This window comes from Lynx rufus, unplaced genomic scaffold (genome assembly GCF_022079265.1).
Source record: "Lynx rufus isolate CCGP_SWC_20201006 ecotype Redwood Valley unplaced genomic scaffold, mLynRuf1.p SCAF_10, whole genome shotgun sequence".
In the NCBI taxonomy this organism is placed as follows: Eukaryota; Metazoa; Chordata; class Mammalia; order Carnivora; family Felidae; genus Lynx; species Lynx rufus.
In genome coordinates, this window is record NW_025814824.1 from 47559593 (window position 1) to 47579635 (window position 20043).

Below are 20043 nucleotides of genomic sequence, written 5' to 3' on the forward strand. Positions count from 1 at the left end.
TTTTATTTAAATGTATTGAAGAGTTTTTGATGATCAGATGTAGCAATATACTATTAAAACTCAGCACACGGCTCTAGAAATTTCCAGACCATGGGTTAAAAATGAAGTTATAATACATTCAGTCTTTTTTTTAAAAAAGGCAAAGAAATCATTTACTCAGCTTCCATTTTTGCTTCCACTCCTGCGATGTACTTTTTCCACTTTTTTTGTCCCTCCACAATCTAAAGTCTGACCAGCCAAATAATAATTTAACATCTCCAAAGTTGTCAGTTAATTTGAGGCCTGTCCTTCAGACTATTACTCGCAAATTTTCCAAATCTAGTCAAGGTAAAAAGATAAATGATGATCTATATGCAGCAGCATTGAAATAAGGGATACCTTGGGGTGCCTGGTGGCTCAGTTGGTTAAACGTCCGACTTCGGCTCGGATCATGATCTTGCAGTCTGTGAGTTCGAGCCCCCCATCAGGCCCTGTGCTGACAGCTCAGAGCCTGGAGCCTGCTTCGGATTCTGTGTCTCCCTCCCTCCCTCTTTGCCCCTCCCCTGCTTGTTTTCTCTGTCTGTCTCTCTCTCTCTTCTCTCAAAAAAATAAACATAGAAAAGAAAGAAGGGATACCTTATAGGAGATGCTTTTACAAGTTTGTAAAGCCCACCCTTCTCCTACAAACATCTACACTTTGTACCTACACAGAAAACAAAATGAACTACGTAAGCTGAAAGAATACTAGCATAGCCTGAGATGCTCAGAGATGTGGAGTCTGTACTAGAGAGACCTTCCCTTCATAACAAATACTTAAGTCCAATCCATTGTTGCTCTGCTCAAAACACTTTGGTGGTTCTCCCTCACCTACACTATAAAACCCTGGCACGGCACACCTGCCTTTAATAATCCCCAAATGCTCTCTGCTCCTTTATGCATTCCTCCCCCTGCTCACTGCTCTCCCTAATTCTAAGTGGTTCCCCTAACAGCTGCTTTCAAACTTCCCTACAAAAGCATGAACTCTCAGCATTACTGCCATTTGAAACCCACTGGTCTCAAATACCCCAGAATGATGCTGTAGATCTTTTAGCGGAGCACCTACCAGGTGGCAAGCCTAACGTCACTTCTGTTTCCATATCCATGCCCTTTCCTTCTCTAAAGCGCGGAGCTGATTTACGCATTTCCTAACGGGCACAATTAAACTTCATAAAGGAATGGGTTATAATGATAAGAATCAATCCCTTCCCCAATAATTCTGGACCAAAAAGAGGGCTAGGTGATGTGGAGAATTGTTTCCCCACACAAATTTTACTGTGGCTGCAAAAATTTTCAACAACCACAAAGAGAAAGTATTAACATGTTGTCTCTTCAGGATGGGGTGCTGCATTTCACCACTAACTAAATCATTCCATGATAACCATGAGTTGACTAAAAATCTATTAAGTAGCTACACCTTTTTGTAATATGCAATTTGGTAGACTATGGAAAGTTAAAAAAAAGGGGGGGGCAGATAGTAAACATTCTCAAGATGAACTAGTTTTACAGATAAAATGGAAACCTGAATGATTACTGTCCAAGATCACACAGCCAGTTAAATCATGTTATCAATGTCCTGAGAGAGTAAACTTTCAGAAGTGTGGTTCTATATTCTTCCTATATTAAGGAAATAGTTCATGCTAAACAAACAAAGTCTGTGACCAGGAGATGTACTGGGAAAAAGGATAGGCTAGTTAGGAAAAGGTATAAATGTAACAAGTAATTTAAAGCAACATGATGGCTTAGAATAAAGGTTTATTATCTTTACTTAATTGTTCTCTAACAAACTGAACACTTTAAGAAATGGATACTATTTGTACTTAGTATTTCAATTTTTATAAGTTTTTCCATATGCACTTAAATGGTGGTTTGGTTATTTTAATATGAGAAATTTCACATTAATGATGTCAATTAATAACTTTTAAGCAAAGGTGAAATTTAGGCTGGCCTATTTCTGAACGATGAATCAAAAACAAATTTAGGCAGTTTTTTTCACGCTAGTAGTATTTCAAACAGAGATCCCCCACCCCCACCCCAGTGGGGCAGAGAAGGCATGGATTTGTAGGGGTATCTATCAATAATAACAAAAGACTTCTATTCCTTGAGGTTAACAGCTCCCACTTTCAGAGAAACCTAGGGACTAACAAAGCTTCCTACACCCTTTGTAGGAGGGGAAAAGCTAGGAGTGACACTGAGGGGCAGGACCTCCATCACCTATTCACAGTACTTGCTGGGGGTGGAAAGCATGTAAGATCTTTTGGAAATGAAGGATTCTACTCTGCTAATATGAATTTAAGTCTGATACCATTAACCTGGGCAAAAAATACATTTTCTATGGGTGGGGGGAGAGGGCACGAGGACTGGCTTGAACCCATAAATGTTTCATACGCCAACTTAGATTTTATCAATACTAGAGACTCTCTAAAACCAAAATGAGTAGAGAATATGAAGACTGAACACACTAGTCACAACCACTGAGAACCCAAATGATCCACAGAACAAAAGGTGCCCATGGGGACCAGGACCAGAGGGCTCTTGATGAGATCCTCCCCACAGCATACAATTTTTGACACTGTCATGAGGAGATTCCCATCCCCCAGGGCTCAATTGTGCGTATACTACCTTTTCATTACTTTCCCTAAGATCAGAAGTTAAAAACATCTGGTCATCGTCACACTTCATTAACCATCCCAATATCAGGGACAACATGGACAGGCTTTATCATAACTGCCTCTGTGCAGCTCAGAGATGGTATGACATCACCAGTAAGGTAAGCTGCCAAAACCTCGAACCAACCAAGGAAAAATGTGACCCTTAGGAGAAGAGAATAACCACTTTGAAACTTTAACCTATGAATGCTGCTATTTTTAATAAAAATCTTTCTAACATAAGGTGAAGATATTAAGTTTTTCTAATTTCTAAGCCACACTTTTTAAGAAGTGAAGATGGTATGAACCACTTTTTACTCTGAATGTTCAGCTATCATTCAGCATGCTCAGGAGAATTATCCACAAGACGATTTTCAAGATAAAAGATGAAAACAAACTGAACTTGGCATGCAAAAATACCAATATTTAGAGAACCCACCTTTCAGAAAAGGTACATTTTGGTGGCTCCTAAGTGTTAGGCCTTAGACTTGCTGTCACAAATTACCTGGAGAACATATTAAAAAGCAGATCCCTGCATCTCACCTCTGGACACTGATCCAGAAATTTGAGGTGGGCCCCAGAATATGTATTTCTAACCACTTTTCCTTGTGATTCTGATGCAAACAAGTTCAGGAACAACTGCTTTAGGATTTCACAGTGCCTGAAGTGCTTCACTCACTGCAAAAATACTGAATATTTGTCATGTATTCAACACACCATCCGTCTATTGTACAAAACCTTACTCGGCTAATGCTATTAGGGAGCCCCAGGAGAAACTACTAAATGAGCCACCTTCCACGGCACTTGATTTCAGTTTCAATATTCCAATTACTAGGAATTCTACCAAATGCATACTAAATACTAGGTATCTTGGAAGACTTAACTTGAGGAGCACACAAACATTTGTACACTTGCATATGACGTATGTATTAGTCTACTGCAGCCGTCTGAAGGGAGTTTTGCCACATTAAATATAAGAGTTTTGTCTTCAAAAGCCCTGTCTTAGCTAAACTCTATGAGCACTAAGGTCTCAACTCTTTTTATTGGAGGCATGCCCAGGTAGGCAGAGGCTGAACGAGGAACTTCAGATGGGCTCCAATAGATAGGGAGGCTGCTATTCAACTAAGGTAAGTGGGAAAGGGTATGCCAGGAAGCAAGGCCTACAGGAGCATACGTGCAGAGCCTGAGACGATGATCATGTGCCAGAGAAGAGCCAGTCTGACTAATGCGCAAAGCAGTAACAACAACAGTCAACTCCAAAGTCAAATCAAGGGGCGCCTGGGTGGCGCAGTCGGTTAGGCGTCCGACTTCAGCCAGGTCACGATCTCGCGGTCCGTGAGTTCGAGCCCCGCGTCAGGCTCTGGGCTTATGGCTCAGAGCCTGGAGCCTGCTTCCGATTCTGTGTCTCCTTCTCTCTCTGCCCCTCCCCCCTTCATGCTCTGTGTCTCTCTGTCTCAAAAATTAATAAACGTTAAAAAAAATTAAAAAAAAAAAGTCAAATCAAATGATAAGGTAAAAGATTAGGGAGATACAAGAGAAGTTTGAGAAGTAACATGAAGAAAGTGCTGTTTTTTGTTTTTTGTTTTTTAAAGTTTAGTCCAATAACCACTACCAGGATAGACTGGAAGAAGGGTAAAAAGGCCAATTTATGGAATGGTATCTCAGGGAATGGAAAGGTATATACATGCAGCTTCTAAAAGTTACTTAAAATAGCAAACATGTGAGAAAAAAAAAAAAACTGGCTCAAGATCTTGTGTAAGAACACAAAACATGTCTAATTGAAAATAAGACAAAAAACACACAAAGAACAGACAAAAATGGTGCTCTGTAGTTCTGGAAAATGGTCTGCTTTGCCTCTCAGAGAAATCTGGGCCAAACTGAGGATACCAGCTGTTATCTGATATTTTTACAGGAACCGAATGGGGGTGGGGAAAAAAGGAGCCTGCTGCTTCCCCACCACTCCCACCCCCATTTCAGAAAATCAGAAGAGAAGTAGCAGATGTCACAGTTTAAAAGCCACAAGGCATTACTGTCCTTTCTTCCGCATATTCTGCCTGGGCAGCTGGGCCCTGAAGAGAAAGCTGGGCAATGGGCAGTGAGGAAGCAGCCATCATCAATGGTCTCCTTGCAAGCCACAGAACTACTGCAGAAGAACTTACAGCTAAAGAACTGACTCACTAAAATAAGGATGATTATTTCTGGAATGGAGAAAAGGGTATGTTCAGGAACGAGCCACCCCAACCATCCCTTCCAATTTCTTCGTAACCACAACTCAGGACCTCAACACTAAGATAAATTAGCAGCAATTCTGGAAATCAATTTAAAATGGGGAGGCCTTCAAAAATCCACAGAACAGAGAACACACAAAACAATCTGAAAATAACTGGATATCAGATTTTTTTGACAGCATTTGATTATTACCTAATAGTAATAATGTGGGGCACCTGGGTGGCTCAGTCAGTTAAACAGCCACCTCTTGATTTCAGCTTAGGTCATAAACTCACGGTTCATGGATTCAAGTTGGGCTCTGCACTGACAGTGAGGACTCTGCTTGGGATTCTCCACACCCCCCTTGCTTTTCCCCCATGCTCACGGTCTCTCAAAAATAAAATAATAAAAAAAATTCGTAAGAAGAGAAACATGTAGAATTCTTGGACATCTTACATCCAAGTATATTTGGGAGCTACCCCATACAGTTCCCTTTAGATAAGACAGAGCTGGGAGGCATTCTTCCTACAGGCCAATAAAGAATGAGATGTCAAAACTACCCAGAGCTAATGAATTACTTTAGTTAACAATTCTGAGAGAAGCAACTTTTAAGCACAAAGATGACACTGCATTTCCAGATTTCTGAAAAAATGAGCAGAATCTAGACAAGTCTATAAGCAAGATGGATGCCACAGTCAGCCTTGACTAACTTACCCTCACCACTTCAGGCTATCGTCTGAGCTGACTTCTTAAATCAAGGGTGGGAAATAGGTTCCAACTTGAGTCAATTGACAGAGGTTGTCTGGAACACTATTTTGAAAAATATTTGGGAGCCACACATCTAGACTGAGTGGAGAAAGACTGCCATGATTGATTGGCAATGTCTGCACTGGGCAGGAGAGGGGAAATTGATGGCACGTGCACTAAGCATTTGCCAGAAGCAACATCCCTTTTATTCTGTAAAGGAAAAGAAATCTATACTGCAAACTGGATTAAATTCTTATCCAGATACAATCTACATTGGCATTTCGAAAATTCACAAAAGTGGGAAAATATCCACAAATTATTTACCATTTGTCTTGAAAAGAAAAATGTAACAGGAAAAATAACCTGTGTGGCAAGTAATCTCATCTAGTCAGTCTCCTCAAAGTCAGAGCAGAGTCAAACTACAGCCCAAGGACTACACCCAGCCTGCCAGCTGTTTTTTATGACCATGAGCTAAGAATGATTTTTATATGTTTCAATGACTGGGACAAAAGAAAAAGACTATTTTGTGACACATGAACAGTACATGAAATTCAAGTTTCAGCTTCCACAAATAAAATTTTATAAGATCACAGTCACATCTGTTCGTTCACATTGTTATTGGCTATGGCTGCTCTCACACAAGGGCAGAGTTGAGAAGTTGTGACAAAGACTATATGACCCACAAAGCCTAACATAGTTACTACCTGGCCCTTTAGAGAACAACTCTGCCAACCCCTGAGCTCAAAGAGTTGGTCTAAGGTTTCCCCAAGTTATATGGCAAGTAATTCACTATAAAGGAAGGAGACTTAATTCAGCAGGTTTCACAAAGTACTTAGCTAAGAAAGTTGCTGCTACCGCCTTGTTAATAAGGAGTGATTACATGAAGTCCTCGTGAACAGGTTCCCCCGTCATGCAACAAACAAAAAATTCTGCTATGCCTCCCAGAGAAGTGTCTATGTGGGCACAAAATGAATAAAGGAAAGAACTACACGAAGACTTCAATTGTTTTTAATCTCTGTTCTGCAGGTAGGTATGAAGAAAACTGAAACATACTTTTATTGTTTTGGTTTGAAGTCTCAATCCATTCAGGGTGTTGATAGCTTTCTCTGCATCCTTAGGGTCAATGTAGTTCACAAAGCCATATCCCAAGCTCTGCCCTAATGAAAGGGAAGGAGAAAAAGGCATACATTAGTTCTACACCACTGATGCCAGCGATCCACTCTCATTTTGGCATATGGTCTTGTCATTAACACCAGCACATTTTCTCAATAGTAAAAAGAAGTCTACGTTAATTCTTCTAGAAATATACACGTGTTTTTTTTCATCTCCTGTCTACTACATTTGCAAGTTTAAACATCAGTTAGAACTCAGCAAGCTGTGCATTTAAAGTGCACACGCGCACGCACACACACCTCCAAAGCATTCCATCAAACATGTCCTGCCTGAGCCAGAGCACCCAGCAGCAAATGCAACGTTCAGCTTCAGAGACTGTGGGTGCAAGTCTCTGCCGAGCTGCTGAGTGGGTTTCACGGGCATGACTTATTCAGTTTCGTTTTCTTTACCCAAAAAATGGGAAGGCGTCACACATCAACCAAGAATCTGTCAGTGTTCTGTACTTTGTACCCTGGCAAATTTACAGCCTTTACCAAATACAATTATTTCCATTTAAAAGGTGAAGAATCGTGTGTGCACATGGACATTTATTTTATAGGAGGGCCTCTTCAAATAAACTGAATCTAATTTTCTAAAAAAGATTTGATGACCTAGATAAGGAATACAGGGAAATCTGAAGATTTACACTGAGAACATCCAAGCCAGTAAGAACAATGAGAACATGTAGGAAGGGAAGAAAGTATAAACAAAAATAATAAAACACAGTTACTCAAGTAAGAGCTGCTTAAAAATCTTGTTTTTCCCTATCATCTGAGCTCTCTAACTCCTGGCTCAATGATGTCCTAACTCAAAAAAAAAAAAAAAAAAAAAAAAAGAAGGTATTCAAGAGGCTGGAATCAATGGAATGCACAGGTAAGTAAAGCCAAACTGAAAGGTCTCAATTTTTCAACTACGGGAAAGTTTCATAGTTTCAAAAAAATGCTACAGTAGAGTAGGTAACAACAGTGGACATAAGAAAGGTTTAGTCTATTACAAGTTAAACCAAACGAATTGAGGGTTTCCAGGAAGATGTTCGGTAAAGGTCCAAATACTTTTTATTAAGTATCGCTTCTGTATGAATTTCACAGCAAACTAAGGGATCTTTGTCCTTGATGGGGCACTTTAGGCACATGTGGTTATGAATACAGGTATTTAGGACAGCCACTCCGGTTATCCAAATGTGGTTCCCTAGAGCTATATAAAAAAGAGAGAGAACACTAAATACAGTACCTAAGAACTATGAAAACTTGTAATTATATTTTGGGACCACTATCAGAATTTGGGTGTTGTACAATACCCACAACTAATATGTCAGTTTACCTCAATAAAAAAAAAAATTGGGGTAATCATTGCTAAAGTATCCCTCTAATCAAATTGCAGTTTTTTCCTGTTTTTAAAAAAAAGAGGGTGAAGGGGGTTCCTGGGGGGCTCAGTCAGTTAAGTGTCCAACTCTTGATTTCAGCTCAAGTCATGATCTCAGTTTCCTGAGTTTAAGTGAGCCCTGCATTGGGCTCTACACAGCGTAGAACTTGCTTGAGATTCTCACTCTCTCTGCCCCTCCCCTGCTCACACTCTCTTGGTCATTCTCAAAAATAATTAATAAATAAAAAACTTAAAAAAAAAAAAAAGGTGAGGGATGAGCTAAAACTAATTCATTATTTTTTTTCTCACAATAATCACAGAATTTTTGTTTTACTCACAGGTCTATTTTTAAAAAGTTCCATGTGAAGCCACTGTATTTTAAGCATTCATCCTTTTATTAATTTGACATTTACCATGTGTCTATAGCATGCATAGTGCCCTCTTAGAAAATGTGCTGCAGCTCTATTGTCAAATGGGATGAACGTGACAGCTGCTCAAGGAAGCAGTTAAGATGGAAAGAACATGGGCTTTGGAAACAGAAACACAGGAGTTCTAAGCTTGCCTCTGCTGTTTATTAGCTATGTGACTTTGAAGAAGGCTACTTAACTTCTCTGAGCCATTACTTCCTAAATTCTAAAATGAGGACAGTAATTTCTATCCAACAAGGCTGGTGAGGCAGTGATGAATACGTTCGCTACTGTTGGAAGTAGATCATTTTAGTCAAAAGATAAAGTAAGGAAAAATAACATGTATCTACTACATGTTAAGGAGTTTCCACGTATTCTTTCAAAATTAAATCAAAAAGATGCTACGAATATAATGGGGAAAAGAAAGGCAAGCCAAACATTGTGCAGTTTTGTCACATTGCTATTCTATAACTAAACAGGTCAAATAATCAATTATACCAATGTTAGGAGTCTATTTCTCCTATCTCCTGACACTATCCTCACACCTGCATTTAAATAGCCTCTAATCAAAGTGCTTTTTCAACTCTGGTTGCACACTGAAATCATCTACAAAGCTTTGCGGCGGGGCGGGGGGGGGGGGGGGGGGAGGGGAAGCAAACAGATGCCTAAATCCTATTCCCAAAGACTTTTACTTTATTAGTCTATTATGAAGCATTGGTAACAGGCTTAAAAAACCCTGGCGATTCTAACAAGCAGCCAAGTTTGAGAATCACAGTTTTAATGTGAGAGATAATCGGGGGCTACAAATCTGGCATCTGGGAAGCCCTGAGAGCGGCCACGTGCTGAGGGGTCGGGGCATGGAAGAAACTTTGTGGGAGGACTGTTTTTACAGATCTGTTTTCAGGTAGAAGTGTTTCAGATGTCTTCCCTCTAAAACCTTCATTTTATCCAACACTTCAGAGAAACGGTTTCTTGGCCTGTGGGGTCACTCTCAGGCACAGCAGTACCTGCTGGAGGTGGGTCACCGGGGAAGGTAAGCCTGCCCTGCCAGTCCCTGCTTAGCTGTCTCCCAGGCTGGTTACTCCTAAGCACAAGGTAGGCACTCCCAATGTTTGCTAAATGAATGAGTGAGAAACACAGTGGTGTTACCTATTTAACCAAAGCTATTATCATCAACATCACATCAGATGGTCCATCCACTAAATGGGTCTTTGACCTGACCCCACACAGCAATCATGGCTAGCTGTAATGAGTCAGCCAAGTTTCTAGTACCTGTGAATTGACTACACTCAGAAAATATTTATCCCTAAATGACCTCTCCTCCACAAACAAAGTTTCTAATTTGCTCAGTGGCATTATCAGGAAGAGCACCACCCATCAATTAGAATATGTTTGAAGTAAGCAAAATTTTACTTTTATTCTAAGGAAGATAATATGAAAGGAGAAATTTGCTGCAAAAAGGCTGCATTTCTAAATCCACTATAGTAGCTGAATTAGCATGTTGGCAGTGAAGTACAAGAGAGTTAGGAACTTCAGAGATTTTCATTTTAAAATATGTTAGTCAAGTCAGCAAATATTTATCGAATGCTTATAATAATTTAAAGCTTTCAAAGGTGATACCAACATAGGCAAGACTCCCTCCAGTCTCATCTTTCAGCTATGTGGTATTTTACTATTTAATTTTAGCCTCACATTTATCATATGAGATACTCATTTTCCTCTCCTGTGAAGGAGATAGGAGGATATTTGAAGCTAGGCAACGTCAATCAGCTTCCTCAAATCAAAAAAGCAGGTAGGAAGTAAGGGTCAGGACTTGATTCCAGGACTCTCAAATGCTATGCTCTTCTCAGCTCAATTCACAGCTGGTTAATATATGAACCCAGACCACCTTCAATATGCATGAAGGGTAATGTTACCAGGCATTTTCTAACAGGGGTCTACCACAAACACTGTTCTGAGACAGTTGCTCACTGTCTCAAATTCCTATACTTTATGTGCAAATATCTGTTTCTGTATATATGAATTTCAATGCTATTATTCATTCCTATGACAAAGTAAATTGCCTCTTATTTATATAGTGACTACTTTACTCCAGGTTATCCTAAGTGAGTGCAGATTTCTATAAGGTAAAAGCAACACTGAGTCAAAATCAAGAAAAATTATTTAGCCTGGATCCACTTTTTCCACTCTTGCATTCATCAGCTAGTAACTAACAGTCATAAACCACCAGGGAAGGCATGGAAACCAAGCATCATTTATCCAGATCATCCAAATCTGGTTTTCAAATCATTCTGAATTTAGAATGTGCATATTGATAAACCCAAAACCAAGAATCATTTTCTTTAAAAATAAAAATTATAAAGCTCTACATTTAAATTCCAAGTATAAAAGCAACCCAGCGTGATTAGAACTGAACACAATGACAAAGCTAAGGCTCTCCCAAAAAATCCTTCAAGACAAATAAATCCTGTCTTTCAAGGCTAAAAAACTTCTGGTAACTGGATATAAAGAATAACGTCAAAGCACTTGTCCCCAGCTATCTATACAAGCTACCTGTGGTCCCAAGGCTCTTAGGGATTTTGGAACCATTAATCCAAGCCTTAGTCCTAACAGGGAAGAGAAGGATTCTAGAATTTCATTACAGAGGAAGTCATGTGAACAGTTATATGGCCTAAGACCTCCATGCATGTACTGAAAACTCTGGGTCAATACCACACTTCAGTCCATGCATTCTATACACTGTGTGTGCGAATGCCTTTTGTTTTGCATCCTCCTTTTTAACCTAACATACATGCCACAGAAGATCCCTTCTTCACAAGAGACAGAAAAATCACTTGTAAACTGCTCCCGGCATAAGGAGAACAGTTATAAACAGGCTCCTTAGAACCACAGTCAAGTGGTCTATAGCACAGAGCTGAAGCACTCCACAGGCCTCTGAATGGGACCGAGGCCCATCAAGAGCCACACGGGGATCAGAACAGGAAGAGGAAAACAGGAAGAGTCCTTTTAGTAACAAAATGCTGGTGGGAAACACAGTAAACTCCAATTTATCCCAAACTGTGCGTAATTCAAAGCAGCAGCCATTCCCTTGCCACCTACATTGCTTTTAATAGCATACTTTAATTAAAAATTTAATTGCATATTTTAATTAAAAATACACAATCTTCTGGACCCATTTAATTCAAAGGTCACTTTACTTAGTCTTTTCTATTTCAAATTACTACCAATGTGCAGAATATCAAATTACCCCCTCAGGTTTAAAGGTAAAGGTAATAGACCTCCATAATTCTTGATTATAAAACCTGGTACATTAATTTTATCCAACCAATATTAAGTGAGACCCTTCTCAACATGGAACTGTGGAAAGTAAAATTCTGCATTAAAATAAGTCATCCTACACATTTCTCACCAACATTTAGAATTCATTTGTTCAACAATTATAGAAAGTCTACTTTTTGCTAGTCCCCAGGGACAAAAAGTTCCTCTTTATAAAACCTACATCCTGCTAGGAGACAAAAGAACAAGCTCTACAGTGTATTAGAAGAAAATAAGGGCTAAGGAGAAAAAAAGGAGAGAGGAGAGTGTGGGGAAGAGGGTCAGGGACGCTATGTAAATAGAGTGGTCTCAGAGTGGGCCTCACCCTGAAGGTAACATCTGATCCAAGACCCAAAGGAAGTAATTCATAGTCTAACAGGAAAGCTGTGTAAATAGACCAGTTTGAGTGTAAGTTCTACCATAGGGGTATCGCATCCTGCCAGTTCTACCAGCTAAATCTGCCCCTCTTCCCCCTCCTGATTAACACAGGTCCTTGTGTGCTATTCTAACCCAGATTACTGCTACAATACTATAAGCAACCACCCTTTCCCTACACTCCTGTCAATTCCCAAACCAGTTGTCCTCCACCATGATGCTGTCCAGATAATCTTTTTTTTTTTTTTTTAAGTTTACTTATTTTGAGAGAGAGCAAGCAAGCAGAGGAGGGACAGAGAAAGGGAGAGAGAGAGAATCCCAAGCAGGCTCTGCACTGTTAATGCAGAGCCTGACGCAGGGCTTGAACCCATGAACCATGAGATCATGGCCTGAGCCAAAGTCAGGAGTTGGATACTTAACCAACTGAACCACCCACGCGCCCCCAGATGGATCTTCCTCAAAGACAAATCCAATTATGCTCTGGTTTCCAAGGTCATCATCAGCTTCTTGCGAACTTCTACTTCACACATACCCTAAAATGGACATTCAGTTCCCTGCGCACATCTCTAACTGGCCAACTCCCACATATCCTTTGAGACTTTCTCTAAGACCCTTTTCCTGACACAACTTGCCCCACTCCTGATACACACTGTTCAATCCTCCTCAGTCCTTCCACAGCCCTTATATTATATATCTTTATCTTAGTACACATGGGTAGTGAGTCAATTTGGATACCTCCCCACCTGAACCCCCACTAAACTGTTGAGCAAGGGCAAGCCACACAGAAAAACCTAGCACAGATTATTAATTACATGTTCACTGAACAAATGAACGAGCTAATGAACAAAGAAACAGCTGTCTGCCTTTCACGAACTTAGGTTTAGAGGAGAGATGCCCTGCTGCCCATGTCCCTACATTGTTCCAGATGGATTACAGAACAAAGGTGCTCAAATGTTACAGTGTTCTGTCCTTACAAGGGAGCGATGCGAGATATTTTTTTAAATAGTTCAAGTAAGATTTCTCATGAAAAATTTCTACAAGTACCTTTTAAATGAAATCTCAATTTTAAAAAATAATGTCACCTACAGTAATTTGATAGATTTACATAAATCTGTTTCACAAATCTGTAAGTATGAATTATGGGATGTCAGCATATAATTTTGTTGAAAGTGCTTTTTCACTAATATAATTAAGTCTGCCGAGACTATTCATGTACAAGTCAAATAAAATGCAGAGTGAATTCTGTAAAAACCTGGTAGTTGAATCAACAATAAAAGGTGACTACACTGATTGATGTGTATCTATTATTTCATTTAGAGCAGTAGCAATGTTTTATGAAATAAAAAAGGACAAAAGCAGCATGAATCTTTTCTAAACCTCACAGTTAGCAGAAACAGGTCACTATGGTCCTCTCTGACAAGCAAGACTATTTACAATCTAAGGTTAAATAATGCGTTAAAAAAAAAAAAAAAAAAAGCAAATTGAAAAGATTCATTCTCCAAACACAGCCCCTATATAAAACTTCACCCTTTAATTTAAAAAAAAAAAAAAAAAGCAAATAATTTGAATTAGGAAAACAAGTTAATTCCGGGCAAGGGAGGAGGTGCGGGGGCGGGGAGGGCGGGGAAGGATTTTTTTTTTTTTTTTTTAAAGACCCACCTACCCCTCCCTCCCCCAAACACACAATAAAGTTGCCAATGTGTTGTGTTTCTTCAGATGGACTTTCTGTTCTTGGGCATTGGTTATGTGTGTCTGTTCAGACAGGCTGTGCACTGCGACTCTGGCACCAAAGCAAGCAGCACCAGACTTTACAAAGGAGCTTTCTTAATATCTCAGATCTGATATGTAACAAAACCATGTGGACACCACACACATCAGGGTAAAGGTTTGAGAGGATCTTCGGAGAATGGAGGGATGCAACCCTTTCTAGTCACGTTTTTGCTCCAAATTTTAATTCCTGACTTGGCCTGAGTCTCCTCAGATACAGCATGCCAGATGCAGCAAGACCTTTCATTTAAACACTCAACTAACTCAGGTCAAATTAAACAGGTCCTCCTCACTGCCCTCTAATGAGGAAGATCAAATTGTGAGGCAGAGGACTAGTGAGATCCTATTACTACAGAACACACGCCAGCCTCCCTGAAAGCTCAGAGCATTTTTACCAGCTTCCCAAAGGACATTACCAGGGATTAGCACAAGGAAGGAGAATTCAACCTAGAAAGCTCACATAATACAGAAAACAGATGGCTCATTCGGAGACTTATCTTCCACGCAAATGCTAATAAAGCTGGCCTAAGACTAAAATGCCCCAATATTTTAAAATGGTTTTCTGCACTTCACAGATATGTTGAGATAAGACAGAAGAGTTTAAATTGTAACTTTTCTGCTGAAATCCAAGTTGTAAATAGTGATCATTTGGTAAATATTACCTAAGCAGCCTAATTCTAGAGGGAGCTGTTAACATCCCTAGCACCAAGGCATCTTCCTTTCAAGTTACTTTTAATGGCCATATCTGTCCTCTGATTATGCAACTGGTAGAGCTCTATTTTCCTATGGTTCCAATCCCAGTAATTACAAATCTGCTGGCAATGCAGCGTGACCTTGCTTAAGTTGGTGAAACCGTGGATTCTTAATACATCACAATTTCAGACAACGTTAAGAACTCCCACACGATTCAGTCTTAGGCTATCGAGAACAGCAACAGCATATTAAATTCTTGAGTACTGCACATGGGTACTAAGATGTCTTTCGTCCAAGACCAGGAAAATTAAGGAAATATGATCTTTATCCAAAGTGGGGAAAAGAAACTAATTGCTCTAGCATATACAACTTAGGATAAGATTTTACACTGGATGTTCCCCAACCAGAGACAGAGTGAGATATCGTAGCATCTCAACACCACAATTAAAACAAAAGCCAGTTCTCATCACTTACTGACAGCAATTAGTTGCTGTCAAAGAAAAATCAGCAGTCCTACCTTAAATACTGGAGTGGCCCCTGGCCCCATGATGAGAACAAAAATGGGAAAAAAAAAAAAAAAAAAAAAAACCCTCTGAGCTAAGGCTCAGAAAAACTGAAAACTACTTTCAGTTTAAGATCTAGGTCTGCTGCCATATTCTCATTACTTTGTTAATTATAATTAACTCTGTACACATTTCTTGTAATTAATTTTGTACACACACAGAGGCCTGTGTTATTTGTTTTATCTTGTGCTTTCTTAAAAGGCAATGGCATTATCCGAGCAAATATCATCTGAGATGAGGGCAAAAGAACTATACATCACAAAATATTGCTGGGGCAAAGAGAGAAACCAGTTAACAACAGCAGTAGTAAAAAGGGCATCTGCTATTGCTTGCACTACCAGCTGGTGTCAATCTACACACATGCATACACACATACACACACGCATACACACACACACACATATACTGGTAAGCAGTCCATCAAAAAGCAGTACAGCTTCTTAATCTGTTTTTCTCTCTGTGTAAGACATTATTTTTTATTCTGATATTGCAAGGAAAAAATTTAAAGGTCCTAAAGCACTATAATTAACTCAGTGTCCTTTTTGAAACTGTGTCAAAGAATCTTGCAAATCACTATGGTGAGCTCCTGTTTTGTCCGGAACAAGGGGAAACATCAGTCTACAAATTCCACCACGTCCTCCTGATTAAAAAAGAAATCTTATTAGAGAAATATTTTCTTCTTGAACACATAATTTGTAAAATAAATAAATATAAATAATAAATAAAATAAAATCTCTCATCCACAGTTAAAGGTTCACCAACCCAACCCTTCCCATTCGAAAAGCTCAGTTAAGTCCATGGGAAAGTCTGCTCCTACTTCTCCATACTTGCTTTTATCTAAGCTTTCTAGAAGCAAATAGTACCACTGCCTAATTATAAACTGCCATCAACTTATTAGCCTTACATTATACATATTCATATTTAATTCTCACAATAAAGCTCTGTACAGATACATCTGTACCAATTTTATGATTACAAATTTGGAGGCCCAGAGATGCATATTAACTTGCTCAAAGGCACAGAGCTAGCTGGTTGTTCAAAGCCAGGATTGACCTTTCTAAAGTCGGTCTTTCCAGCATACACTTAACCGCCTTTGGCCAAGTTTGGGAATAATACTGAAGCAGAGTGCTTTGCATTCAAAGTTCACAAGTTTTCAACTAGGATATTCATAATCTCCAAATACACCTACAATTTTTTGTTCTTGTTCTGTCATGTAATCGATTGACTAGAATTTCACCATTCTTTCTTAATCCATCAAGATTAAAAAGAAAAAAGAAAAAAGAAAACCCTTAGAAAAAAAGAAAAAGAAAAAAAAAGGAATGGCATCCTGCAGGTGCACAAACCATTTAAATCCTCAAAACAAATCCATCATTACAAAACAGATTAGAGATATCCACATTATAAAAAGATTCATTTAAAACAGGACTTGATTTGCATACTCTTTTTCCAGAAACTCAGAAAGCAATTCTTATGGCTAAAGCCAAACATGTTTGCTACTGCCAAAATTGTCTCCCACACAAGACACTTCTCTCGTCAGCAGATTGCATTAAAATGCTTTTATACGCACAGTGTGGTTTCCTAGCTAAAGAAAAGCAGGTGGGATCAATGCCACATGCTCTCTGCCCTCTTAAGATCTTTGCTCAAAAATTTAAAGCAAGACAGTAAACAAGGGAGATGCAGGCACCTAGTGAACATGAACACCTAATGGTTAATCATGGAGTTTCAGGCTCAACAAGGACAAACTTGCAAAAGATATATTTAGTTGACTGAAACACAGAAGAAGCTAGGAGTTTCTTGACAGAGAAATTAAGGAAATAGGCATATGGAGAAGAGCTAATGTGTAGAGAACAGAGGAGATGGTTGATCCAACGGCACAATGACTGAACAGCACGTGGGGTATGTAGAGGTAAGGAAGCCGACTGAGAGCAAGGCTGCCCCACACGAACGTCAGTAGTGGTCATACTGCAGCACCCACCAAGCAAGGAGGGACAATTAAGAAAGAGGAGAGAGAAACTGAGAAATGTAGGGAGGTTAACTTTGGGAGCCTGGAACAATCAGGACCTACAGATCTAGGATCAAGACCACCGAGGAAGAAGTTTTTGACAGTCCAGAAAAGGGACGTGACCCAAATCCCTTTCAGTCAAATCCCCAGAGATCTCTAAAAAAACAAAAGTTACAGGATAAAAACCCACAACCTCTTTCAAAAGGCCCTAAAACTGCCCCAGTCTGAATCAGCTAACCTCCCATCTATTCCTTATTTTCCTATTCCACAAACCTTTTGCTAAGGCTACCATTTTCTGAGCCTCTGCACCTCTACTCCTACCATAGAGAGTAAAGCATGATCAACACTTGAGGTGCCTGGGTGGCTCAGTAGGTTAAGTGGCCAACTTCAGCTCAGGTCATATCTCACAGTTCATGAGTTCGAGCCCCACATCAGGCCCTGCTGCCATCAGCACAGAGTCTTCTTCGTTTCAGATCCTCTGCCCCCCTTTCTCTCTGCCTCTCCCCTGCTTTTGTGCACTCTCTCTCAAAAATAAATAAATATTATGAAGGAGGAGGAGGAGGAGGAGGAGGAGGAGGAGCATGATTAACCCATTCCAAGTCTCCTATCCTGAAAATTGAACTTTTGGACAAATTACTCTCTTCTTTCAGTGGGCATTCCATAATAAGGGCCAGAAATGGAATCAAAGGCAACTCCTCCTACCCAACAGCTCAGTACTTCTATGGCATAACTTCTCACCTTCATAAGAGTAACAAGAGACCAGGAACCTCCTGAACCTTAATACTCAGCGCTTAACACAGAGTACCAACCCAACAGCCTCTCCAATATATTCGTTCACTATGCACCTAATAGATACGGAAAACTCCACCCACCAGAGAGCAAAACCAAACATGACTACCCAGGCAACTCTTAATAATTTTCTAAGACCTCTTCTACACAGCTGTAAAATATATATACCTGAATTCCACTCCCCCCAGTTTAGTTGCTCTTATGAGTGGACAGAAAGTGTTACTAATTACCATAAATGAACACAAAAGTGTTAAACCTTATTTTGAAATTTTGTGCAGCTATCACAAGGTTATACATGACTTCTGAATGCATACACGCACATACCTAAGTCCTACACGTATAAACGGTAAAACAGAAAAAAAAGAGAAAGGGGATAAGGCTAGATCATTTAGAAGGGGACCCTGGATAGCATCACATCATCGGGGGGGGGGGTAGTTTCAAATAAAGTAAAAACACGGATCATTTCACCTTATCTATATCATTGATCAAATATCCACAATATATGTAACAAGGCTTTCACTCAGGGACAACTCTCCACTTTACTTCATTTTATTTCAAAAACAAAGACCATAATTAAATTAGAGATATTTTTAGCAAAGACAAAGGAAGTAAAATTCCAGAGGACATCCATTGTCCCCAACTGACACAAAGATTTAGGTATAAATAACATGTGATTTTCTTTCTCTTTGTACAGCACATTTTGTTTAGTTTATATTTAATAAAGGCAGGTTTTCAAGAGGATATGAGGAACATGTTTTTGTTTTTCCCTCTCCCTCTCAATTTAAAATAGTCACATAAAACACTAATTTTTATACTTAGGAACCCCCAAACAGACCAATTGTGTTTGGTCAGGTTCAGATATAAATGCTGACTATAAAGAAAACTTATTTAAATACTGCAGACACAGCTTCAAGGACCTCAAGAAAACCCTCTCTGAAGCAGTAAGGAGAAAAGAATCCCAATACAACATAATCTGTAGAGGAAGCCAGCAGTACGATGTCAAAGTTTAAAGGCTACAGATCAGATGGGAATGATGGCTACAAATTAAGTCAACGAGGTACCAGACAAAAATATCCATTTTGTTTTTGCTAAGGGACAGCTACGAAACAGCAAACCACTCTGAGACCATAGGGCAATTTGCCTGCCAATTAACAGATGGCTTCTAAAAAGAAATACAAATGGTCTGGCTCCCATGATTGCCACATTCATATCACACATAGCATCTCTGACAAAATAACCTAGTTTAAAAGTTGAAAAGAGGAACTATTGTAATCCTCCAAATTTAAAAGTCACATGAACACTTTACAAGGCAAATGCTTAAAAGATTTTGTTTAGACAATGCCTCATTAGCACACAAAAGTGATGTGGTACTGTCCACATCAGCATCACAGTAAATGCACCACAATACTGACCTGGAGAAGCACAGAGGCTTCTCTCTCACCACTGACTAAAAAGTGCATTGAAAATGAAATATCCAAGTCATATACTCCACAACTTAGTATATCTGACCATTGCTGCTAACTCTGGATACAATTTCCCCACGAAACAGGAAAAATCTAAACATGAAAATAATCTTCTTAGCTCACTGTCGTTTTATTGTCTCAAGTACCCATGAACCTGTAAGCAGGATGGTGGGGAAAAGAATTTTAGGGTACTTGGCTGGCCTGGTCGAAGGGCACGTGACTCTTGATCTCAGGGTCATGAGTTCAAGTCCCATGTTGAGTGCAGAGATTACTAAAAAAAATTAAAGAAATAAAAAGTACCTAAACTAATTCATTTTAAGGACTTTTAAAATGATGCTTTCTTTCATCTGCTATTACAGAAGTTACTTGAATACATATCTGAAGTTTGTTCACGTATCAGAGGCTCATTCTTGGGGAAAATGCTGTGTTTTTATGGCACCAGATTAAATATTAAGCACCATCTGATGTGGGAAGCAACTTCTACCGACAGAACTTATAGGCTATTTGGGTCACATCATACAGCAACTCTGTAAACAC

The 20043-nt window shown here is 39.4% G+C and overlaps 1 protein-coding gene across 6 annotated transcripts in view; it reads right to left on the minus strand.

The window, feature by feature from the left end:
• The window catches only part of ELAVL2 (ELAV like RNA binding protein 2), a 134769-nt gene that overhangs the window by 31176 nt on the left and 83550 nt on the right, over window positions 1–20043 (minus strand). For all 6 annotated transcript variants that reach the window (XM_047098393.1, XM_047098418.1, XM_047098409.1 and 3 more), the window contains one exon: window positions 6672–6775. In XM_047098393.1, the coding sequence (XP_046954349.1) occupies window positions 6672–6775 (104 nt within the window). The remainder of the gene's footprint in view (window positions 1–6671; window positions 6776–20043) is intronic.